This window comes from Physella acuta, unplaced genomic scaffold (genome assembly GCF_028476545.2).
Source record: "Physella acuta isolate Inbredline_101_S28 unplaced genomic scaffold, ASM2847654v3 ptg001662l, whole genome shotgun sequence".
Taxonomy (NCBI): Eukaryota; Metazoa; Mollusca; class Gastropoda; family Physidae; genus Physella; species Physella acuta.
This window is the reverse complement of record NW_026733175.1, coordinates 34792-59538: the sequence shown is the minus strand read 5'-3', so window position 1 is coordinate 59538 and position 24747 is coordinate 34792. Positions and strand designations below refer to the sequence as shown.

At 33.9% G+C, this 24747-nt stretch overlaps 4 protein-coding genes across 4 annotated transcripts; 3 read left to right on the top strand and 1 right to left on the bottom strand.

The window, feature by feature from the left end:
• Positions 1-695: 695 nt before the first annotated feature.
• Positions 696-3469, top strand: LOC131929693 (3-mercaptopyruvate sulfurtransferase). The gene is made up of 4 exons (XM_059286032.1): positions 696-779; positions 1901-2506; positions 2714-2872; positions 3303-3469. The coding sequence occupies exons 2-4, from the start codon at positions 1924-1926 to the stop codon at positions 3431-3433; spliced, it is 873 nt and encodes a 290-aa protein (XP_059142015.1). The 5' UTR covers positions 696-779; positions 1901-1923; the 3' UTR covers positions 3434-3469.
• A 6128-nt stretch (positions 3470-9597) lies between these two features.
• Positions 9598-11918, top strand: LOC131929690 (synaptosomal-associated protein 47-like). The gene is made up of 3 exons (XM_059286023.1): positions 9598-10558; positions 11129-11390; positions 11571-11918. The coding sequence occupies exons 1-3, from the start codon at positions 9788-9790 to the stop codon at positions 11843-11845; spliced, it is 1308 nt and encodes a 435-aa protein (XP_059142006.1). The 5' UTR covers positions 9598-9787; the 3' UTR covers positions 11846-11918.
• A 3497-nt stretch (positions 11919-15415) lies between these two features.
• Positions 15416-16806, top strand: LOC131929689 (thiosulfate sulfurtransferase). Its single transcript, XM_059286022.1, has 3 exons — positions 15416-16007; positions 16180-16338; positions 16605-16806. Exons 1-3 carry the CDS (start codon positions 15425-15427, stop codon positions 16733-16735), a joined length of 873 nt encoding a protein of 290 aa, XP_059142005.1. The 5' UTR covers positions 15416-15424; the 3' UTR covers positions 16736-16806.
• A 900-nt stretch (positions 16807-17706) lies between these two features.
• LOC131929688 (uncharacterized) lies at positions 17707-22956 on the bottom strand. The gene is made up of 4 exons (XM_059286021.1): positions 22836-22956; positions 21962-22033; positions 19871-19957; positions 17707-19296 (listed from the first exon to the last, which is right to left on the bottom strand). The coding sequence occupies exons 2-4, from the start codon at positions 22008-22010 to the stop codon at positions 18539-18541; spliced, it is 894 nt and encodes a 297-aa protein (XP_059142004.1). The 5' UTR covers positions 22011-22033; positions 22836-22956; the 3' UTR covers positions 17707-18538.
• Positions 22957-24747: the final 1791 nt, after the last annotated feature.

Below are 24747 nucleotides of genomic sequence, written 5' to 3'. Positions count from 1 at the left end.
TACGCCCGCAGATAGATCTAGATCTAGTTGTTTGGTCCCTTTACAAAGGTTTATGTCAGGCTAGCTGATTATGAAAATCTGGACCTTCTCAATGGTTGCCTTAGTCATCATCCAAGGCTCTGATCAACAGGGAAGCACAGATTTCACATTGGTATTGAACCGTCGCACCTTGTGGTTAAGGACAGCTATCTGGAAGCCCAAATATTTTTAAGCTGAATCAAGGCGGCTTTTGCGTTGCCAGTCTTTGATTAATTATTGACATTCGCGGATTACCTCGTATTTTGTCAAAATGTAACTTATGCTAATCTCTCTTTTCATTTTCAAAAATTAGGTCAATGCACATGTTCTTCTGCTCACACATTGCATCTAATCAAACAAACCATTGCTTATTCTTTTCAGTATTCTTTACTTAGATAGGAAGAGTGAACTTACGACGAAGAAGCTCGTCAGACAAAGCCAAAGGAATCAAGATCAATAAAATATTGTATATTTGAAACGACATCCATAAAATAATATAATTAAAAGTGTTTAGTTATTCTTTAATATTTGTTATTGTTTTTTTGTATTAAGACAATGTTAGGCCTAAAATGTGAATGTGGTATCCACTGATAATAATATTGATGTGTGATTAGACTATGTGAATAAAGAAAGTTAAATAGTGATAATGGATTGTTTCCCCTGCTTTTATATTTCTTTATATAAGGACCGGTAAATCGTTACGATCCACGAGCAATAGATTAGGCAGCACAAAGCTCAAACATTGAAATCTACTAGACTATGTAAGTGACCATGTAATTATACATTTTTAATTAAACTGTTGTTTTAATTAAACTGTTGTTGCTACTGAATGTCCTACTTTTAGTACTACTGAATCTGTTTGCAAATACTTTCAAATAATGAATAAATTAAATTGCAGTTTACACTTTGACTTTTTTATGTTGAGACAATGAAAACTACGATTGTTGTACATTGTACACTCAATGTCAATGTGTGAATGTACCTTTACTAGTCTAGATCTAGAATTCTAGATCTAGATCTTAAAATATAAGTCCAGATCCTAAGATTCTAGATCTAGATTAAAAATAGATTCTAAATTTAGATCTAGATCTAGAATCTAGCCTATATCTAGAAATTTAGTACAATATTTAGAATCGATTCCAGATCAAGCTAGACTAAAATCTACATTAATCATTAATATAATTTTAGATTCTAGAATCTACATCTAAAATTCTAGATTTGTATCGAGATTGTTTTTTCTTCTTTTGTCTACAAAATTAAATAATCCAAAGTCCAAATAATAGCCTAGGTGATTGATTAGTGTCTAGATTTAGATCTAGATATCTTGTCTTAGACTCACTGGACTGTATCGGTGTATCTGATTACTCTGATTAGATTACTGGGCCTTGTCATTCGCCTTTTTTTTTAAAACTTCGCTTTTTAGGTTAGGCCTAGACCTAGTAATTTTAATTAGTCTTGTCCTAGGGCTCCAAGTCTAATGATTAATGATCTCTAAGTGATTTTGAAAATATATACTAGACTTCTTCCTAGATATAAATGTTAAAACATAAGATGTATAATAGTTTATTCATAGAGATAAGGTGTAAATTACTGTAAATTAACTGCTCAATATCTTTAAAATATTGTTAAAAATATTTTTATCATGCAAACTTGTTTGCTTTTATAAAGTTTTAGAAATTATATGGTAAAATATATAGGGCAGGGCCTACTCAGTTTATTTAAATTTAAACATTAAATTGGTGGTTTAAATTTATAGGCCCTACTATGGGTTTGAAAGATAAATGTGTTTTTATTTAAATGTAAAAACACATTGATATTAAAATGAAAGACATAAATGGATGCCATTGATTGAATTGACTATTTAGTCATATTTATTTCACAGATTTACAAAAAAAAATAAAGAGAATGACCACTACTTCTAATCTTGTGTCTGTTAAATGGCTGAAAGAGATGATGGTTTCTAGCACTTTAAAGTTTAGAATTTTAGATGGATCTTGGCACCTGCCTATTTCTGGAAGAAATGCTGCTTCTGAATATAAAGAACAGCACATTCCTGGAGCTTTGTTCTTTGATATTGATGAGTGTGCAGACAAGTCAAGAAATTTACCACATATGATTCCTTCACCTGAATTTATGGAAGATTATGTGGGTGCATTGGGAATCACCAATGATACCTATATCATAGTTTATGATAATAACCCCCAGTTTCCTCTGTTTTCTGCTCAGCGAGTTTGGTGGATGTTCAGGTTGTTTGGTCATACCAAAATATCCATCTTAGCTGGTGGTTTGCCAGAATGGGTGTCTGCAGATGGACAAGTAACAAGTGATGTTATACATGTGCCAAGAGAGAAATTTGTAGCAAAGTTCAATAAAAATCTAATCAAAACAATGGATGAAGTAGAAAAAAACATAGAAAACCCAGAGTTTATTTTACTAGATGCCAGACCTGGAGGTCGCTTTAAGGGACAAGCACCAGAGCCACACCCAGGTAGCTTTGGTAGATTTTAATTGATTTTTTTTTTTTTTACTTCGACAGTTTTTAAACATTAATAAGTACAAGACTATACCATATCTTGCCTGTTATGAATAAAACGAACTTATTTGAATGTCAACTAAATATTGTTTGAATTCTTTAAGCTTTGAAGGTTTTAATTTAAGTGTGTTTACTAATTACAAATTTAATATCACTTATCAGATACCAAGCCAGGATCTATAGTTGGGTCGATCAATATCCCTTTCATGAACACCATGAATTTAGAGCAGAGAGTAATGAAATCTCCAGAAGAACTCAAACAGTTGTTTGAAGATGCTGGAGTAGATCTAACCAAGCCCATTGTTGCATCTTGTGGATCAGGTAAATTGTGTGGTTATAAAATTAATTATTTAGAGGCAAACCTAGTTTACAGGAGATGACTATATTTTTATACATATTTCCTAATTTCCTAACTACATTAAGATTTGCTTGAAAAATATTTATAGAACACAACTTTAAAAAAAACTATTTTGTAGTAAAAATATTCTCCTTCATTAACATTTGAATTTGTTAGGGCTACCATGCAATAAGATGTTAGTGCTAGTGTTGGATTAGGTATTTTTTTTCTTCTGACAACAATCAAACATACTATATTGTCTTTGTTTGATTTATATATAGATATATATTTATACATACTTTTTGATTTATACAAACATGTATGTTTATGCATGTATTTGTATATTGAAGGATAGAAATATGCTTGTTTATTTACAATTTACATGTTTTTATTGAAACAAATTTCATCCTACAGGAGTTTCAGCATGCATACTAGCTTTAGCTGCATCAATTGCAGGCAAAGATGATGTTGCAATATATGATGGGGCTTGGACAGAATGGTTTCATTATGGACCAGCACAATTCAAATTAAATGTTCCAGAGTAGTACATTGTTTGTGGGCTTTTATATACATTTTTTTTGTTTGATTAAAAAAAAATCAAATTTTTTTATTGCCTGAAAAAAAATGTTCTTTATTCTTATAAAGAACAACATATGTTAGTCCAGTTGATAAGATTCCAATTATTCTTTCCATTCCTAGTATACATACAGTGGTACCTCTTTAAATTAACACAGCTCTGACTACATATTTTGTCATGTAGAACAAACTGATTTTATAGAAAAACCAGTGCATTAAACCAGACTGCAAAAAAAAAAAAAAGTGAAAAATTGAGTTTGGGGGTAGAGTGGCAGATTAGTTATGTTTAATCTTTCTGGTATTTATGCAGATTTGGAGTGTTATGGATATAGTGAAGTGTGCCTAACCCATTATCTTATCATTTTTATAAACTAAGTAGGGGATGGAGTAGTCAGATGATAGAGCATATGACTGCTAACCCTTAAGTCTAGGGTTGGATCCATTGCATGGCCACACTATCCCTTTATATATATGCTGAGGCACTTGAAACAGGTAAACTCTACTTCACTAGCTTGATAGACAACAAGGAAAGGGTACTGTAGTTTTAGTTACTAATAAACCAAGTCACTGATTTGATTATATTGTTGTACCACTACAGTTAGCCCCTCCTCTTCCAGTGTATTCAAAGTGCAGTCTCCAAGGCCAAAACATGTGTGGTATGATAATAAGAAAATAGAATGAACTATAATAACACATCCCATAACTTCCTATCTGTCAATTTATAATTAGTTTCACGTTTATCCATGTTTGTATTATCAAATAGGTGCAACATCTAACACTGGTTTGTCACTTTGTGGTTATTTTTTGTGACTGAAATGATATTGTTCTGATCTCATAAAGAATAAATCTATTTCCCATATAAACTAAGACTATAGAATTATGTGTTCTGTAGAACAAACACCTTATAGAATGAAAGGGCAGCCATAACAGATTGACATTGTTATTTGAGGTATCACTATGTAAAAAAAAATTACATGATTCTTTTATTGTAGACAATTAAAAAAAAATTTTTTAGAACATAAACAAATCTTGTGTTATTTTTCACAGGTGTGTTTGCACATACACAGTTTATTTTCTGTTGTTAGATTTTTTCTGGCAGTTTACTGTTTTTTTATATACTTTTCTGTTGAAATTTCTGTTTTAAATTTTTACTGCGCATTCTTTTTCTTCATAGCACATTTTTGAGTGAACCTTAGTACTTAGACAGAGAAACTCGTTTTTAACCTGCTTTTATTTAACTGTCGTCATAGATCGAAATGGGCGAGCGATCTTTCTGGCACTTCTAACTTCTATTATACGTGCATCATCATTTTCATGCAATTCTATTGTATTAAAAATTTTAAAGAACTGAAAAAAAGTTTCATAAAAAGGTTTTAATAACAAAGCTGTATGTAATTTATTGTAATAATGCACTAAAAAGGAGAAAATAAATAATTTTCTTTAAATATATAATCATTCAGTACTATTTAAATAACTATAATAAAGAAAAGCATGGATCTCTTCCTAAATATTAGTAAAGGTACCCAATAGATAACAAAGTGACCCACGCTTTGCTTTATAATTATTTAAATTGTAGTAAATTATAAAAATTATTTATTGTAGTTTTTTTTTTTTTATTTTTTTTCTCCTTTTAAGTTTAAGTGCATTATTACATAAAAGTAAAGCTTGTTATTAAAACATTTTTTATGCAATTTTTTTTGTAAGCACATTCATGGACACGCCTATAACTGTAAGAGTAAGTGAGTGTTTGCACAGCACACATGGACAAAAACACAAACATTTTATAAAAGAATGGACTGAATAAAACAAAGGCTCCTCAACGAATAAAATAATAAGAGTTCAACAATCTATTAGAGCAGGGGTCTCCAAACTTTTCAGTCCGAGGGCCGCATAAACTATCTAATTTCAGTTCGGGGGCCAGTTTCTTTCAGGCATGTCTTTGATTGTTCTGGGCAAAGATCCTCAGCCATAACCAACAAACGTTTTTTCAGTGGAAAAAAAGATCAGTCTATGTTCTATCAATATCAAGTCTAATTAGGTTACAAGCAACACAGAATTCAAGTACCCTAATGTTCTAGGTAGAACAAAATTACCAGAATGAGGCCTCAAACCACTCTGTCACACACCCTTACGTACCAGTACAAAAAACAAAACAAAAAAACAAGCACAAAATGGACGATGGCAAACAATTAACAGCATGATGAGTAAACTAATGGGACAGGTCATTTAGTTAGTACAAACAACATTAACCTATTCATCCCCTTCACTACACTCTTCCAATTATTAATGTATTCTTCTTTTGTGGCCAACTCAATAATCTACATAAGTAAACTGATAGACATATCTAAGATTGAAGTTGTTGAGAAAATGTGGAACCGAATGACTGCTTTGAACTATGTATGAGCCAAAAAAAAGGGAAGAAAATGAGAAAGTTGCTCGGGTCTCTGTTCCATTTTCATTATAATTTATATGAAGAATTTTTTATTTGTTGGCTCCACCAACTCCCTGCAGTTGAAATGAAGTCATGATGTTGCATCCCTCTCCTAATAGCTATATTTCTAATTTTAAAATTTAGGATAATCCACAAAGGACGTCACACTTTTCATCTATTTTAGTATCCCATCATTTCCATAGTGTATGGCGTGATTTAAAATGAATGTAGGCGCCATAGTGCTGATGGGGAGGTTTGTGTGCACTGTGTAACATAACTGCTGGGCGCCGGCTGATGGGTCTGGTGCAGTTTGACCATTGAATGAAGTAGCAGCCCTGACACCCTCTCAATGGGTTCCAGGTGCTAAGAAAGACAGTGGGGAACTCTAGGTGCCAAACCTCACTATACAATACTACCATGTACCATCCCAAATTTCTTAATAGCAGAAACCTACGCATGATTATTCTTATTATTCTCAACAACTTCCCAATGCTTCATGGCGATCTGAATGATTGGCCTCCATAGATTTTAGTTTACCCTTGCCATAAGTTAAAGCATACAAAAATGCCACATCTTCATCACGTCCAACCTGCCACTCAGTTCCAATGGCCCACATGCTCTTTATTTAGACCAAAAGTTTAACTTACTTAATACCAATTATTAGTAGCATTATTTAACCTTTATATTAATTATGATTAGTATCTATATATATAATTATCTTCTTGGAGACAATAGAAAACACCAAGCTGTAAGCGCACTCCCTACTACCCCCACCCCTACATGGTCTGGTGAGCTGTGGTTCACGCTAAATGTTTACAATTGTAGAGCCGGGTTTAGTGACGGCTATTAGGGGCAGATAATGTAGTTTGAAACGATTTTAAACCTAGGGGAGGTAACTAAGAGGAGTTTGCCTTAAAGGGAGGGGGGTTGGGGGAAAGGAGGGGGGTATCGTCCTTAACGACCATCTGATAGTGTTTTAAAGCAAATATTTTCAGTGGCAGCATTGGTACTGTCGAATTCACAAATTATGAATGTCTGAAAAGTAGAAAATAAAACAACTAAATAGCGGCGTATGATACGCCACGGGCCGGCTCGTTATGTTATAATTTTACTGTGTCTGGAAATTCCAAATAGCTAAGTAACTAGAATTTACTAGATCTAGATATAAAATATTAAAAGACTAATAAAATATTAAGCCATTAATACATTAAATTTTGGCCCACTTTTCAAATTTAGTTGGCCCCCTACTTTTAATTAAGTGTCTTAATCGTGTTTAATTTTGATTATTGGAAATGAATATGATTAGGCATATAACAGATAACATTTTATTTTTCAAAATACGTTTGCTCTTACGGTAGGCTACAGCAAAAGTACAATTTCTCTCGAAATTTAGAGAAACCATTTAACCACAACAATAATAATCCTTGACCTAGATCTATCTCAGGTTCGATGTTATAATATAAATAATCTATATAGGCCTAATATAACTTATATTATATAGATTATAGGCCTATAAATAGTATTATATAGGCCTACATACTATATATACGGCATGGACTATAACACTAAATCAGCCTGTCACTGTACTTGAGTACTGGTAGATCATCTGATATTGTAATTTTAAATTTATTGGTAATCTATCGTTTTAGGTACGTAAAATCGCCCGCGACTAGTAATGTGAAAAACAGGTGACTCCTTACATTTTAATAATTATTTCACATTTTGAGGAGGATTTATGTTTTGAAAAATACCAAAATATTTCCTTGTTTCATTTATGTACCGGTTTTTAAACAATTGAATTAAAACTTTTCAGTAATAAATGAACACCAGCGATGTTTCCAACAGATGCAACCATGCTCATTTACTATAGCAGACATCTTGTTAGTTTTATTTTTATAGACTTATAGCCGAGATTCAGGCGGAAGTCACTCTATTTTACAAATGGCTGCTGTTTATATAGCAAATCTTGCTTGCAGACACTACTGTTTAAAGTCAATTTCTGGACTATATTGATATATTTAGCCATTGATTTAGGTTCATTATTCATGTATCTATAATATTTGACACAAACATATCACAATATACTTCTATTACAGCCTTGACAATGAGGTAACGTTTTCGTACATTAATAGCCGCGGGCGATTTTACGTACCCAAAACGATAGATTACCAATTTATTCAGTATTCAGCTGATAGTGATATGCCTATTACTATTGATATTTTTATTTTATTAATTTTATTATTGAATGTGATAAGCAACTCCGTTTTTCAACTTTTTCCCCTATTTAAAAAAATAAAAAGTATTTTATTTTTAATTTACAATTAGAAATCTAGAATCTAGATCTATAGCTCAAACTGAGTCATCTGACAATGTCAATGACACCTAGACTAGATCTTGTTTGTAACTGGTCTGTTTTAAAAGTTAGACTATTTATTTAGAGCATTTTCTAGTCTAATTTAATTTATTTGAGTTAGACAGCAGAGAATATTTCAGAGTAAGTTACTTAATTAGTACTTACTTACTTACTTAATACTTACTATTTCTATTACTAGTAAAAAAGTAATATTAGTAAGTGAAGACTCTAGGCTCTAGACCAGGGGTCTCCAAACTTTTCAGGCCGAGGGCCGCATTAACTATGAGTTTCTTTAAGGCGCCCCACCCCCTCCTGAAGAACGTCTACCGCCCCCCCCCCCCCCCCCCCCCACGAAATATAATTTATATAGAAATATTTACAAATTTCAAGTGTCCACTCCTCTACCTTGCAATTCAATGACCTCCAGCTGCAGTTCATCTTTGCAACTGGCCACATTTGCTTCAAATAGGCTTTGAAGCAGTCTCACTTCTTCTGTCTTTGAATCCAAGTCATAGAACCTACTGAAACTGCAGCTGGAAGTCTTTGATGGTCATATGTAAATGACGTGGGAAATTCATTGTTTGCTTCAGCAGTAAAGAAATTGCACTGCTGAAGCTGCGTCAAGTTGTTGGCCTGTACTTGTTCCAAATACATGACAAGTTTGAATCTGAAGGCCTTTAGGTGGGTGTATAGATAAGAAACTAGATTTCCCTCTCTTGCCGTTTTAGGTTCAGAAAATTTAAATGACTAGTTATGTCTGCAGCAGAGGCCAATTTCTATACCCACCCTAATGAACACAAGAAGTTGAGGTGGAACAACTGTCCAGCGACTCATCCATTGCAATTAAAAAATGGCGAAGCTTGCTTGCATATTTCGCTATTGGAGTCACGATGTTTTCACCAATGTCTGCAACACGGCGGGCAATGGTATTTGCACCCAAAGCTACATTTTCAAATTGTTTTGAATTTTCTGTGCAAAGTTCCTCAGTCACCTCTAACAACATTTATTCAGTGGACAAAAAGATCGTCGCGGGCTGGATGAAATTACCCCGCGGGCCGTAGTTTGGAGACCCCTGCTCTAGATCTAGTTAGTAAGTTACTAGTGTAAGTCAGACACTCACTTCTTATTTTAGTATCAAATCCATTAAGTCCAAGTGTTAGGGTGCGGCAGTAAGAGGATATTTAATTTTATTTATTAATGATATTGATATGTGTCTTGCAGCAGCAAGGATTAGGCTAGGGTTAAAGCCAGTGGTCAGCTGTATTGATGCTTGCTACTCTTAATAATATTTTTCTTTCTATCTAGGTTTACTGCAGTGCATTCACTTCAACCACTGATTTACTTAAAGTATTCCTGTTAGAGAAAGAAACATCAATAACTCAATAACAGTACTGATATATTTATTTTTGACTTGGTTTTATCATCCAAGCTCATACATTTCTTTTTCTAGGATGAAATCATTATTTAAAAAAAAATATAATGCATAACTAACACTGTAATGTGCAGCACTGAAACACTATAATTCCCATTCAATATAAAATGGCAAACAGAAGTGATATCTTTATTCGTTGTTGGTGTTCAACTTACTACAACTATTCTTCTGGAAAGTGGATTACTGGATTACTAAAAATTTCCCACGAAGCACTGCTATTTCAGTCTAATGACCTGAAAATAGTAGGCTCTGAGCCTAACCCCCTTGTACTGTTTATACATTTATCCCAGATAAAAGGTATTTGCAAAGCAGTTTCTTCATTCATTTATCCAGCAATAAAAATTACCACAGAAAACAAGCAAGAACACTGGTTTTCATCTTTTGAGGATAGAAACTCAACCTTTCTAATTTTGCAACACTGTGTTCAATCAAAGTTATTCGACAAGACTGATGATTCACAAACAATTGTCACTACACATTCATCAGATGTATCTTCGGCTTCTTTAAAAACAAATATTGGCACTAAAATTTTACACAGTGTTCATGATTCACACGCTACTTTACAAAAAGCTGCTAATAAGCTGGTTGAACAAGGAGAGCAAATTAGGAATTCTGCCTTCACAGTCCAGCTCATTCATGAAGATTTAACTGTTGCTGAGAGGATTACAAAAGGTCTAAACTCTTGGTTTGGTCGGTGGCGTCTGCCACCTGTTACTAAAGCTGAAGAGTTGATTGTGGTAACTGACAATGATATTCCTGAGGTATGGGACATTGATGCTCTGTGTACTCAAATCTCTGGAAATAAATATGATATTCAGAGAGAAGGTGTTTTTCGGCTGTCCAAAGATGGTGTAACTCTTCTTGATATGAAACAAAAGGTGATTATTTTTTTTATTTCCTGACATAAAATTGATCATAGATTGATTTGATTTACAGATGTAGTTAAGTATTATAACAATATGTTCCGCTTTTAATTTTAATATATTAACACATTTAATAAAAGACTGTTGTTTTGCTGACTGGGCAAGGCTGTAAAGCTTTGCTGCTATTGTGCAGAATAACTGTCTAGCTCAAAAATAACATATTTTAGTTTTTTGAGAGATGCTGTTTCTCTTCAGCTATTTAAGTTTATTTTTGCAGTTATTCAATAAAATAATTGTTTGATATTATAATTATAATATAGCTAGCTGAATTTTTATTTTAGAAATTGGTTAGCTGCATATGGTCGAGGCAAATACTTATGGTTATTTTGTTATATCTATATAGTCCTACTATCTGTATACCTTACATGTTCTAATTGCAGTTATTAGTTGATTACCAGAAGATTTGTAAGCTACAGTATCATTTTTTCATTCACTTAAAGTGAAACCAGTTTCAAAGAAATTTTGTAATTCCAACTTTATATGTGTGCCTCAATATCAGTCAAAAAATATTCTTTTTTCATTTAGATAATTCATCATTTCAAATGGTCTGATGTCTCCAGTATTCGTGTAGTAAGTCCCTGGGAAATCCTTGTGGTCAGATTTCTCATTGGCCAACCAGATTTAAGCTATGGAGTAATAAGTATGCATATGCCTAAAATGCTGATTAAATTGGAAAAGTTATCTGGCAACAAAATGGATTACATGAACCCACCCAATTCTCAGTATTGTGAGAATTCGGAACCTGTTTGGACAAAGCCTTGTAACATGGCCAGCTCCAGTAAAAAGGGTGAGTTATTTATTTATTTTTTTTTTTTAAAAGTTCTTCCATTTACATTTTTTGTACAAAGCATTTTTAATCTTTTTACTATTATTAGTTGGTTTTTTTTTTAGCTATTTAATTTTTGAAGCCAAATATGGCATGAAAACTAAGCCAATAAATAAATATTTGTTGAACTTTTTTCCACAGCTCTACTTGTACCAGAAAGCAAACTGGCTTCTAACTCTTTTATTAGTGATGAGCTTGGAGTACACAGTGGACAGGTAGAGCAGAAAGAGTTAATATCTGACATGGAGGTAGCTGAGATCGGTGATGTTTTAAAGAGCTTGAAATCTATGGCGCTGCAAGTACAGAAAGAACAGTGTGAACAAATAGAAACAATCGACAGACTTACAGAGTCTGTTGTAAAGGCTGATGATCGAGTCAAGGGCATCAACAAAACAATAAATAAATTGTTGAAATAATTTAGAAATACTTATGTACGCTTTGGTTGCATTAATAAAACATTGGAATGGTTTATTTTAAGACCAATGTTCATTTGTTTTTTGAGGCACTTTAAGTGTAATATTAATATGGGGGGGGGGGGGGAGGGGATGTCAGTAAAATAAAATCTGTTTTAGTCATCTTGGTATTTGAGGTAAAAGTGCATCCAGAATACAGTATCAAACATCCAAATCTGTATAAAAGTTCTGATACTAAATTGTGTCAGTTTTACAGGGGAAAAGTTTCACTTTCAGTGAAGGTAATTTACATACACAAATAAAAGATCAGTTAAATATTTGGTAAAAATGTTTATCAATGATTTATCTTTTTTTTATTTATGATCCCCATTTCCGATTACTTAGCCAAGCAAGGCCTAAACCCTAGATAAATCTTTAATCTGAATGATCCTACAGTCATCAAGCGTGATAATTTTAGTTCAGAAAATTTTCAGTTAGCTACTCATTGTGATAATTTAAGTTCAGAAAATTTTCAGTTAGTTACTCATGCCTGATTGGATAGTAAAAACTGTAGCACATCTGACAGCAACAGGGCCAGTAAGGAGATTTCATGCTGGTTTTTTTATAATGCAGAAGTTGCTGACCACACCAAACAGTGTACTGGACATTTCCACACACTGTACTGGACATTTCCACACACTGTACTGGACATTCCACACACTGTACTGGACATTTCCACACACTGTACTGGACATTTCCACACACTGTACTGGACATTTCCACACACTGTACTGGACATTCCACACACTGTACTGGACATTTCCACACACTGTAATGGACATTTCCACACACTGTACTGGACATTTCCACACACTGTACTGGACATTTCCACACACTGTACTGGACATTTCCACACAATGTACTGGACATTTCCACACACTGTACTGGACATTTCCACACACTGTAATGGACATTTCCACACACTGTACTGGACATTTCCACACACTGTAATGGACATTTCCACACACTGTACTGGACATTTCCACACACTGTACTGGACATTTCCACACACTGTACTGGACATTTCCACACACTGTACTGGACATTTCCACACACTGTACTGGATATTTCCACACACTGTACTGGACATTTCCACACACTGTACTGGACATTTCCACACACTGTACTGGACATTTCCACACACTGTACTGGACATTTCCACACACTGTACTGGACATTTCCACACACTGTACTGGACATTTCCACACACTGTACTGGACATTTCCCCACACTGTACTGGACATTTCCACACACTGTACTGGACATTAATAAAGAAATAAAATTATTTTAAAAAAATATTTAATTTTGACGTGCCATACTTTCCAGGGTCCTCATCACCCCACTTTGGTAGCCCCTCCCATGGGGTTGTGAAGTTTCATGGAGGACTTTTTATGCCAGTGATAAAACTGTTTGAAGTTTAAAGAGATGTATTAAAACAGGAGGGTATATACAGATAGACTAAATAATACAAAACGTACGGTGTACATAACAAAAGTTGTGGATCTGCTGACAGATCATAGAATTTTAAAGTAGAAAACTGGTTACTTCCCTTTACCAACAGATTAATATTGAAGGGTGGGGTTTTAATCGTCACGCACGAAAAAACCCAAGAGATGACTAAAAGTAACTTGGGAAACTTCATTTTAAAATAATCCTTCGAGGCTACTGTAGTTTATAATCATTTGATTTTAAAAATATTGAATACATTGCACATACACATTTTATGCCCTGCCGGCATCACTAGTCAATATATGGGTGTCTGTGTAAGAAAGGGTGATAATAATATGTTCAAATAGGTAGGCTGATTGACAAATGATTAACGCCCTTGTCGTTTGCGACTATAAAAGCACCAATGCTTCGATAAGCTTCCCGTGTTTCAACATACACTTAGCGCAGAGCATAGCTATCGTTATCTGAGGTAAGTGTTAATAAAGTGGTTTATTATTTGAACTATGGTTTGTAGTTAGTTATTGTTGAAATAGCACTGCTGATATCGTCTGCAAAATATTGCAAATTTAAGTTTGCCGGGTGCACTTAAGTAAGAGAGTTTCTGTTTAATATTATTATTAGTCTTTGTCAAATGTATACGCTTTTGACAATATTTTTTTGTTTTTAAGTTAGAAATACAATTTGTTTTAAATAATTGTTTATTTTGTAATTATACAGTTACATTAAGAGTTTCTTGCTTCAAAATGTAAATAGTTTATTAATCAAACATCATAATTTATGTGAATCAAAAGCTGGTACAAACTGTAGTTATCTTTAAATAGTGGTAATCAATACAGTTCTAGTGGCCTCGACCTTGTGTTGTAAGGCAACAGTCACGTAGTGTTCTTCCAGACACATCGATTCAAGAAAAGTATTTTTTTTTTAATGCTGATCTTAAACATCTATAAATTAAAATAAATTTTTGAAATTATTTTTGAAATGTTGGTTATCAATGTGGTTTTGTAAAATTTATTATTAGATTATTAATTTAAAAAAAAATATTTTCGCTTTGTAGTAGGACTATTTAATACATGTCAATGCAAATTAATTCGTTTATCAATTAGAATGTTACATATTATCTCTGTTTTCAATTATTTGATTTGGATACATTTATTAATTAAATTATTTGTTAAATGTTTGAAACACGCTATCAGTATACGTTTTTTTCTCTTAAATTTATATGTACTTTTTAAATGTTAAAAATTCTGGCAACATTGGTCACGTACAGCCTTGAATTTAGAAAAACATGGGGTGCGCATCGCTTACCGTATTAAAGCTGATAGAAACTACACAAACGCTGAAAATAATTAAAATTAAAGTGACAATTAATGATTCCTATTCTAGGTATTTTAAAATCAACGACCATACTCAATAATAAAAATAAAAATATTAATTTTTTTGGTCGAAGTGTGTTAAGTGGTCAAAGGGAAACAACAAGATATTAATTAGATGAGAAAAAAGGATTTATGTGGTTGCGTCCCTTGACTACCATGTTTTTTTTTTCTATGTTGATGTAAATTCTGTTTTATACCCACACACACACACACACACATACAATGTTAAATAAGCTAGTACTTTAAACAGAAAACTTGAAAGAATAACACAATCTTAAAACGATATTTGGTTATTTCCATAGTTTTCATAGTCTATTATTTAATCAAATGTTTTAAAATAAATATGTTGTTGTTTCCCCTTGACCATGAATTTTATTCTAAACCAAATATTAAAACTGTAAATTGGAATTGTCGATTGAAATTCCTATACTTTTATCATATTCATGACAGAAAGCTACTTATCAATCTGCAAACGCTATATTTAAGGTTTTAAAAACTGCATTTATTTATTTAGTATTCAAACACTAGCATGGTGGTTTATATTAGGATACTTCATAATATATACAGGGTAAATAGATTTTTGATATTTTAAGAATCTTATTTTAAATAAATACAATTAATGTTCAAATGGAGATCATAAATAGTGGGCACCTTAAAGTAAAAAATATTGACTATTGACCGTTAATTGTTTATTCCACAGATTTACAAAAAAAAAAAGAAAATGACCACTTCTGCAAATCTTGTGTCTGTTAAATGGTTGAAAGAGATGATGGTTTCTAGCACTTTAAAGTTTAGAATTTTAGATGGATCTTGGCACCTACCAAGTACTGGAAGAAACGCAGCTTCTGAATATAAAGAACAGCACATTCCTGGAGCTTTGTTCTTTGATATTGATGAGTGTGCAGACAAGTCAAAAAATTTACCACATATGATTCCTTCACCTGAATTTATGGAAGATTATGTGGGTGCATTGGGAATCACCAATGATACCTATATCATAGTTTATGATAATAACCCCCAGTTTCCTCTGTTTTCTGCTCAGCGAGTTTGGTGGATGTTTAGGTTGTTTGGTCATACCAAAATATCCATCCTAGAAGGTGGTTTGCCAAGTTGGTTATCTCAAGGTGGACAAGTTACAAGTGATGTTATACATGTGCCAAGAGAGAAATTTGTAGCAAAGTTCAATAAAAATCTACTTAAAACAATGGATGAAGTAGAAAAAAACATAGAAAACCCAGAGTTTACTTTACTAGATGCCAGACCAGAAGGTCGGTTTAAGGGACAAGCGCCAGAACCACGTTCAGGTAGAATTTGTTTGTATTGATAACATAATTAAATTTCATCAATCTCAGAATATAACTTTAGCTTTAATTTAATAGGAAATTAGACATATTTTAAAATATCACAGCACTTAATTATTTGAAATTAAAGTGAAAATTCATTAAATAATTAAAACTTGAAAATATCACTTGACAGATACCAAGCCAGGATGTATAATGAACTCGACCAATATCCCTTTCATGAACACCATGAATTTAGAGCAGAGAGTAATGAAATCTCCAGAAGAACTCAAACAGTTGTTTGAAGATGCTGGAGTAGATCTAACCAAGCCCATAGTTGCATCTTGTGGATCAGGTAAAGTATGAAGCTATAACTCTAATGTTTTGTTTTATTTTAAAGCTGAACTTTTGAACAGAATATTACTAAAACATTTGTAGGCCCACATATAAATTTTCTAAATACATGTAAAAGATTATCCTAAACATATTGTGTTCTGCATAGTATATGATGATTTTTGTAAAATACGTTAAAATTTACATAAACAGTCCTTACATATATTTATATATATAAATGTATGAGATTATTTATTTATCTGTATCTCGAAACGTTTCTTTTGACAGGAGTGTCAGCATGCATACTAGCTTTAGCTGCATCAATTGCAGGCAAAGATGATGTTGCAATATATGATGGGGCTTGGACAGAATGGTTTCATTATGGACCAGCACAATTCAAGTTAAATGTTCCAGAGTAATGCATGACATTGTAGGCCAAAATATTCTATTTCTGTCTGAATAAAGTAACCATATTGCCTGTATTTTAAACATTTTAAGCTAATATTATTTATATATGAATAAATTCCATTATATATATTCATATATATATGCATATATATATATGCGCATATATATGCATATATATATATATATATATATATATATATATATATATATATATATATATATATATATATATATATATATATATATATATATATATATATATATATATATATATATATACACTATACACATAGATATTTATGTTGCAGAAAATATTAAATAGAAAAAAACATCCATCTATAATGCTAATTTCTGTTCTTGTCAATATTGTGAGGATTCAGAAATTTTTTGAAAAATGCAAAAATCCTTGTAATCTGTCAAGCTCAAGTAGAGAAAATGTCTTGATTCTTTTTTGTATTTTTGTTGTGAAATAAAGTTAATATAATTTAAAACAGTTGTGCACATAAATATTAATTTCTTTAGTATTATCACTAGACTCAATATTCTTGTTAAAGGATTTATTATTTATGAAGTCTCAAAACTAAGCTAATCAAGCAACATAAGTTGAAATTTTTTACTTCTCCTGTTGTACAAGAAAGTAAGTTAGCTTTATACTCTTCTATTAGTGAACCTGGAGTCCACAGTGGACAGCTGGAGCAGAAAGGGTTAATATCTGACATGGTTGCTGAGATCAGTGTAAAATCTATGGCACTACAAGTACAGGGTTGTTGGGCAGAGAGTGTATGATTGCTAAACTAAATGTCCCGAAATTGGACCCTCGGTCAGATGCTCGTTAGCTGAAAAAACTCAAATAAACCAGTTTTTGCTTCAAAGAATTTTCTTGGTAGAACTAAAGTGATGGAAGAACATCGAGAAAATAAAGCCGGCTAATAGTTTGATTTCCTTTAATACACTATTTATGATAATAACCCCTATTCCAAATTCGTTCATTTAACAATTCATCATTGCCTACAACAAATGAATAATTAGGAAATAATATTTTAAAAGAAACTTTATTCTTTAAAAACTTTATTCTTTAAAAATAAAGCACAAAATGAAATTCAACATCCACAAAATAGAAAATACACATTGGTGTTTGTAAATTTCTGTGTATAAAAATTCAAACTTATTTATACTTGTATGAATAATTGGAATAGAATGTTTAAAATATATTATATTATATATGTAATTTTAAAGTAAATTTTCATGAAGCCTTGTACAGATCTACCTGAAAAACACTGTTCAGTCTGAAAGGAAATTCTCTCTACACTTCAAAATGTTTTTGTAAAAAATATGTTATCTTAGTTTACACAGTAAAGAAAAAGAAATTGATAGAGTTATCAAAACATTTGTAGTGTTTACTTTTTGTATTTAGTCATTAAAAAAAAATCTAATTAAAAACAAAACATTCATAGATCTATATAATAGAATATCTGAATTTTGTCATTCTTTGCTAAATACTTTACCACGATGGAAACAGAGTTATGTAATAAACATATGGAAGAAAAAACCAATACAAATAGCAGGATTCCAAAAATTGTTTGTTTAATTAAAACAATCACTGTCCAAATAATTCAATGCACAGAATAAAAAAACAACTTTGTTGTATGCCATTGAGTTAGCAACAATGTATTTTGCAATCATAACAAATATTATTCTATTAAGTAATAATTTTTATAGTTCCGTTGTTTTTGGTTTGATTGGAATGTAATTTTTTTAAAAATTTTGACATCAAATTACAAAATAGCTGAGATGCCTGACCTGTTGACGCCTTCTCATGCCCCATTTTGCTGAAGCCGCAAAGCGCTCCTAAGAAAAGAATTGGCCCTTCTGATTGGCTCTCTGGGCGAGGGTTCAAACCCTTGTTGTATATAGTCTGCCTCTTTCAGCAAAAGTGGCGGCATTTTCAACCCCTGGTTCGGGAAATTTAAAATCCCATCACCTTTGGTTTGGGGTGTGTCGGGTATTCCCGACCCCTTGAAGTAAGCCCGTGCCGTGTCGGGGGAGATCCCGGTTGTGGGTAAATGCTTGATGAACTCCTGCGCCATGGCGGTCTCTGCTGCTCTGTTCTCCGCGTTGATCTGACTTGCGTCTTTCCACAAGCTTCTCAGCGTGTGTAGCCTGTCTAGCAGCGACAAGGTACTTACGTCGTTGACCCCAGCTCCCCAAGATGGCGCAGAGAACACGCCCCCGGTGTTGACGGTTGGGATCTCCCCCGCTGCCAACGCCTCGTTAGACCAGGATTCCAACAGACCGCCGATTTTCCAGGATCTGGGGATGTTGTTGTACATAGCGGGGAGGGAGGAGAAAGGAATGAAGAATTTGTCTGGGAACACGAGCAGAGGCACTCGTACGTCGCCCACTGAGCTGCCGTAGGAGTGGCCGCTCATGTCTGGCAGACTGGCCGTCAGACGATGACGTATGGCGTCGAGCTTGCTCTTAAAGGTCTGCGAGGGGTCGGAGTATTCGTTGGCCAGCATTGGAACCTTGCGCACGGTGCCGATCTCATTGATGCGCTCGATGTACTTTGGCTCTGTTTCAATTGGGAATTTTAAATATTTTTTATAATAAAATTATGAAGACGTAACGTAAACGATAAATTCCCTTTGTATTACAATACTTTATTATTAGTAACGTTACAATAGAAAACAGTTTACTAACTGCTACAAATCAACCAACTGAAACAAATTTTTGTTACGACAAAATAAAACAAAAATTTAATTGTCAATTATCCACAAAATTTTTATAACTAAGTTTTTTCACTTTCAAAATAGAACTATGAAGCTATTTAAAATACGACCAAGAAAAAATTTAGGCTATAAAATAGCAAATGGTGATAACAGTTTCCTTTATATAATTTTAAAAGATAAGTGTATGATTTAATCTAATTTGTAAACAGCATATTTCTCTTTTATAGCTGTACACCTATGGGCCAATGTCAGCAAGCTATTATCTATAGACCTATACCAACTTACTAGTGCGAACAAACTATTATCTGTAGACCTATGTACCAACTTACCAATGTGAACAAGCTATTATTTCTAGACCTATGTACCAACTTACCAATGTGAACAAGCTATTATTTCTAGACCTATGTACCAACTTACCAATGCATATACACAGCTGTGAGTAGTAGATCATGTTCTCCGGGCAAGCCACTGGCTGCTGCAGCAAGGGTACCCCAAAACACATCCCTGGTATAGAGGGGAGAATTAGCATTGAAAGAACGTAACATTCATAAACACATCCCTGGTATAGAGGGGAGAATTAGCATTGAAAGAACGTAACATTCATAAACACATCCCTGGTATAGAGGGGAGAATTAGCATTGACAGGACTTACAACCCCAAAACACATCCCTGGTATAGAGGGGAGAATTAGCATTGACAGGACTTACAACCCCAAAACACATCCCTGGTATAGAGGGGAGAATTAGCATTAACAGGGAACACCAAAACACATCCCTGGTATAGAGGGAAGAATTAGCATTAACAGGGAACACCAAAACACATCCCTGGTATAGAGGGGAGAATTAGCATTAACAGGGAACACCAAAACACATCCCTGGTATAGAGGGAAGAATTAGCATTGACAGTAAACACCAAAACACATCCCTGGTATAGAGGGGAGAATTAGCATTAACAGGACTTACAACCCCAAAACACATCCCTGGTATAGAGGGGAGAATTAGCATTGGGACGTACAACACTGTAATCTATTTATCAATTGCACACGAAGGGGGAGGTATTCGGAAAAGTCGACTTCGGATGGCGCATGTGGGCGTATACGGCCTGAGGGTGGTGGTGGTGGTAGTGTGTTTGTGGGGGGGGGGAGTGTCCATGGTATTTATGTTAATAAAGTAGTAACTGAAACAGAAATATAACTAATAAAAAACACTATTTTTTACGGACGTCATAACCCGTTGTACCACTAAGCATAAAAGACGAAATATTTTTTCCCACTATTACTAATCTGTGATCTAGGGGCGAATAACAATTACCCTCTACCCGCCCCTCCTCAATATAATCTAATACATTTAACAGGATGGACGAACACATGACTTTTTTATGTATCTAAAGCATCGTGTTGTGTGTAGCTGTAGTGTGTAGCTGTGTTATGTTGTGTGTGAAGTTGTGTTATGTTGTGTGTAGCTGTGTTATGTTGTGTGTGTAGTTGTGTTATGTTGTGTGTGTAGTTGTGTTATGTTGTGTGTAGCTGTGTTATGTTGTGTGTGTAGCTGTATGTTGTGTGTAGCTGTGTTATGTTGTGTGTGTAGCTGTGTAATGTGTGTAGCTGTATGTTGTATGTAGCTGTGTTATGTTGTGTGTAGCTGTATGTTGTATGTAGCTGTGTTATGTTGTGTGTAGCTGTGTTATGTTGTGTGTAGCTGTGTTATGTTGTGTGTAGCTGTGTTATGGTGTGTGTGTAGCTGTGTTATGTTGTGTGTAGCTGTATGTTGTATGTAGCTGTGTTAACTTGTGTTTGTAACTGTGTTATGTTGTGTGTAGCTGTGTTATGTTGTGTGTAGCTGTATGTTGTGTGTAGCTGTATGTTGTATGTAGCTGTGTTATGTTGTGTGTAGCTGTGTTATGTTGTGTGTAGCTGTGTTATGTTGTGTGTAGCTGTGTTATGGTGTGTGTGTAGCTGTGTTAAGTTGTGTGTGTAGCTGTGTTATGTTTTGTGTAGCTGTATGTTGTATGTAGCTGTGTCATGTTGTGTTTGTGTGTAGCTGTATTTTGTATGTGTTATGTTGTATGTAGCTGTGTTATGTTGTGTTTATTTGTAGCTGTATGTTGTATGTGTTATGTTGTGTGTAGCTGTGCTATGTTGTGTGTAGCTGTATGTTGTATGTAGATGTGTTATGTTGTGTGTTGTGTGTAGCTGTATGTTGTATGTAGATGTGTTATAGTATGTGCTGTGTGTAGCTGTGTTATGTTGTGTGTGTAGTTGCGTTATGTTGTGTGTAGCAGTATGTTGTGTGTAGCTGTGTTATGTTGTGTGTAGCAGTATGTTGTATGTAGCTGTGTTATGTTCTGTATGTAGCTGTGTTATGTTGTGTGTAGCTGTGTTATGTTGTGTGTAGCTGTGTTATGTTGTGTGTAGCTGTATGTTGTATGTAGCTGTGATATGTTCTGTATGTAGCTGTGTTATGTTGTATGTAGCTGTATGTTGTATGCAGCTGTGTACGAGAAACTTACCATGAGCCACTGTGATGACAGCAGCTGACAAGACTATCTGGAGCCACATATTGCACAGACTAACTTGGTGTTCTGTAACAACACAAGAATTCGATCTTTCATAACTCGATCCTCATAATAACATATTAAACTAAGCGTTTTATGGATAGTTTATATTGTGATAATGTTATGCATTATAGAGGTGGTGTACATGTGGTCCCATAGATATATTTTATACTTTAAAATCTCAGTGTATTATTATATAGAGACCAAAGTTGGGTTTCATAAATCTATTCCAGAGTCAAGCAACTCGCTATATCACGAAGAGTCAAAGACAGATAAACGAGCCAAACTTCCTTATGAAAGCGGCTTAACATTGTGACAACATCAAAAGCTGGAAGTGACACTGGGGTCATGTCCAGTATCAAAGTGTACACAATTTATTTTTACGTCACCACGCAGGTGTTTCTACTTGTTAGTATGGCTTATGCCCCTTGCCAGTCAACGCTAAATGTGTTTTTTTTACCTGTTATTAGACTTGTATGGATTATGCCCCTTCAGCTGTGCATGTGTGTGGGTCTGTATGGGTTATGCTTCTTGCTAGTCAAAGATGCTATGTTTTTACTAGTTATTAGGCCAGTATGGCTTATGCCCCTTGCTATGTAAATGTGCTTATAATTATGTATATTCTACAGACATCAAAAACATTTTCGATGATTAAATCCGAGTGTCTTCTAAAGTAACAATATCTACACAATTACTTCTCTAAACTCCATGTTAACACTGACGGCTAATCTGAAATAAACCGCTTTTGAAGACTGCGTCATGTTCTTAAAATTACCGATGCCTAATAACTATACCAACTATACTATACATCTTGTTACGTACAACTTACCAAAAATCCCGAAAAAAAACCTCAGCTGAATTACAGAAGTAGAAGTGCCCAGATTGGGATACGTTAAGATACACCGCTGTGCATCAGCAGTGGGTGTGAGAGCGGTTGGGCAGCTTCGCCTGGCTCTTTAAACTGGCGTGAGAATTTACGACCTCCAACCACAGTCTCGTTTGGACAAGAAAAAAGATGGCCTACAGACGTCTGCTCCAGATTTGTAATAATTTAATCGGTTAGAGTCGGGCCTAGAGAGCGTCCATATTTTACCCGCGCTGACACTTGGGTAATCTTGTAAACATATAACATGGATCCAACGTTGACGGTGCGTGAATGCTAATTAAGACGTTGCAGATTTTCTGCATAAATTGTCGCTAAATTGTCCGTTTGTAGATAGAAACGAATTTACTTTTTTGTTCAAAGTTTTACTGTTTATAATCTACTTTATACTTATCTTTAGTTTTACGGTTGTTTCCAAATTTTACTATTATCTTGAAAGGTGTATAGAATTATACAAACAACTTAAATGGGTATAACGAAAGTTCAAGTGCTAAAACAAGCTTAAAAATAACTAGCCTTATCAACAGGATACTGCCAGTATTTTGGGGATAGTATAATATTATATTTGGGTATCTTACACTGCTTTCAATTGCCAGGTGTTTGTCAAATTAAGAGACGAACTTTTACATTTGCTTTAAAAAAAAACCCACCTGGGCTTCTAATAAAAAAATTTAAGAGTCTGCTAAAACAGAGTTAAAATGAAACAATGTTTTTAACAGACGAATAAGGTTAATTAAAATAGTATATTTGTTTGAGAAATGCTGCACTTTAAAAAAATTAAGAAAAATACAAATGTGTACATCTTTGTATTGTAAGAAGAACAATTTCCGAACTATGTTAGCGCGGCGAGGAAATGTAATCTACTAACTTCCTGGGATAAATCACAACGTCTGAATGCAATAAGTTTACCTCAGTCTCACAAAGTTTCAAAATATTTTTAAATTAAATTTTTCACAAAGATATCGTTATAAGAAAACGGTATAATTTATTTACAGAGAGAAGATCCCTGTTGTATTTTTAATCAGGTGATAGGCTCGTTTAACTCAGCGGCTCTCCATTGTAAGTCCCTTAATACGTTTTGGTCTTATTTCTTGCACAAATTAATTAAAAGTAGCCCTAAAAAGCATTTAGACGTATACTTTTATGACGAGTAGCCACACTCTATGACATACACAGAAGTGATTTGCTAGTAGCCTCAACATACATTTAGACATATATTTTTAAGTCGTGTAACAATATCCCATGACATACACTCTGTATCGTTTTTGTAACATTTCAAGCCGAGCCGAAACATTCCTCTCTCTAAGAGATTTAAATAATTTACTTTCTTATTCTCATCGTTTCACTATGATGGATTAGTCCTTGTCTAAACTTAAGACTAGACCTAGTTAGCAGCAATCATGCATTCATTAATGTCCCGACACACACACACACACAATGTGCTACATATTGTCAGTTAATTCCCGACACACATACACACAGTGTGCTACATCTTGTCAGTTAATTCCCGACACACACACACACACACAATGTGCTACATCTTGTCAGTTAATTCCCGACACACACACACAATGCGATACATCTTGTCAGTTAATTCTCGACACACACACACACACACACACACACACTGTGATACATCTTGTCAGTTAATTCTCGACACACACACACACACTGTGATACATCTTGTCAGTTAATTCTCGACACACACACACACACTGTGATACATCTTGTCAGTTAATTCCCTACACAACAGCTTTATTCCGTGTACACTTGTATCTAGTCATCACAGCTAAGCCGGGCGTTTTTAAATAGCTCACTCAAAGAGGGAGCAAAATTAATGAGATGCACTTTTCTAATG

Excerpts from the sequence above, each read along its gene's own strand:
- LOC131929690 (XM_059286023.1), top strand. The coding sequence starts at position 9,788 with ATGGCAAACAGAAGTGATATCTTTATTCGTTGTTGGTGTTCAACTTAC. Across the intron at positions 10,559-11,128 it reads TTCTTGATATGAAACAAAAG|ATAATTCATCATTTCAAATG; the intron begins GTGATTATTTTT and ends TTTTTCATTTAG. Across the intron at positions 11,391-11,570 it reads GGCCAGCTCCAGTAAAAAGG|CTCTACTTGTACCAGAAAGC; the intron begins GTGAGTTATTTA and ends TTTTTTCCACAG.
- LOC131929689 (XM_059286022.1), top strand. The coding sequence starts at position 15,425 with ATGACCACTTCTGCAAATCTTGTGTCTGTTAAATGGTTGAAAGAGATG. Across the intron at positions 16,008-16,179 it reads AGCGCCAGAACCACGTTCAG|ATACCAAGCCAGGATGTATA; the intron begins GTAGAATTTGTT and ends ATCACTTGACAG. Across the intron at positions 16,339-16,604 it reads AGTTGCATCTTGTGGATCAG|GAGTGTCAGCATGCATACTA; the intron begins GTAAAGTATGAA and ends TTCTTTTGACAG.
- LOC131929688 (XM_059286021.1), bottom strand. The coding sequence starts at position 22,010 with ATGTGGCTCCAGATAGTCTTGTCAGCTGCTGTCATCACAGTGGCTCAT. Across the intron at positions 19,958-21,961 it reads TGTCATCACAGTGGCTCATG|GGATGTGTTTTGGGGTACCC; the intron begins GTAAGTTTCTCG and ends CCTCTATACCAG. Across the intron at positions 19,297-19,870 it reads ACAGCTGTGTATATGCATTG|AGCCAAAGTACATCGAGCGC; the intron begins GTAAGTTGGTAC and ends CAATTGAAACAG.
- LOC131929693 (XM_059286032.1), top strand. The coding sequence starts at position 1,924 with ATGACCACTACTTCTAATCTTGTGTCTGTTAAATGGCTGAAAGAGATG. Across the intron at positions 2,507-2,713 it reads AGCACCAGAGCCACACCCAG|ATACCAAGCCAGGATCTATA; the intron begins GTAGCTTTGGTA and ends ATCACTTATCAG. Across the intron at positions 2,873-3,302 it reads TGTTGCATCTTGTGGATCAG|GAGTTTCAGCATGCATACTA; the intron begins GTAAATTGTGTG and ends TTCATCCTACAG.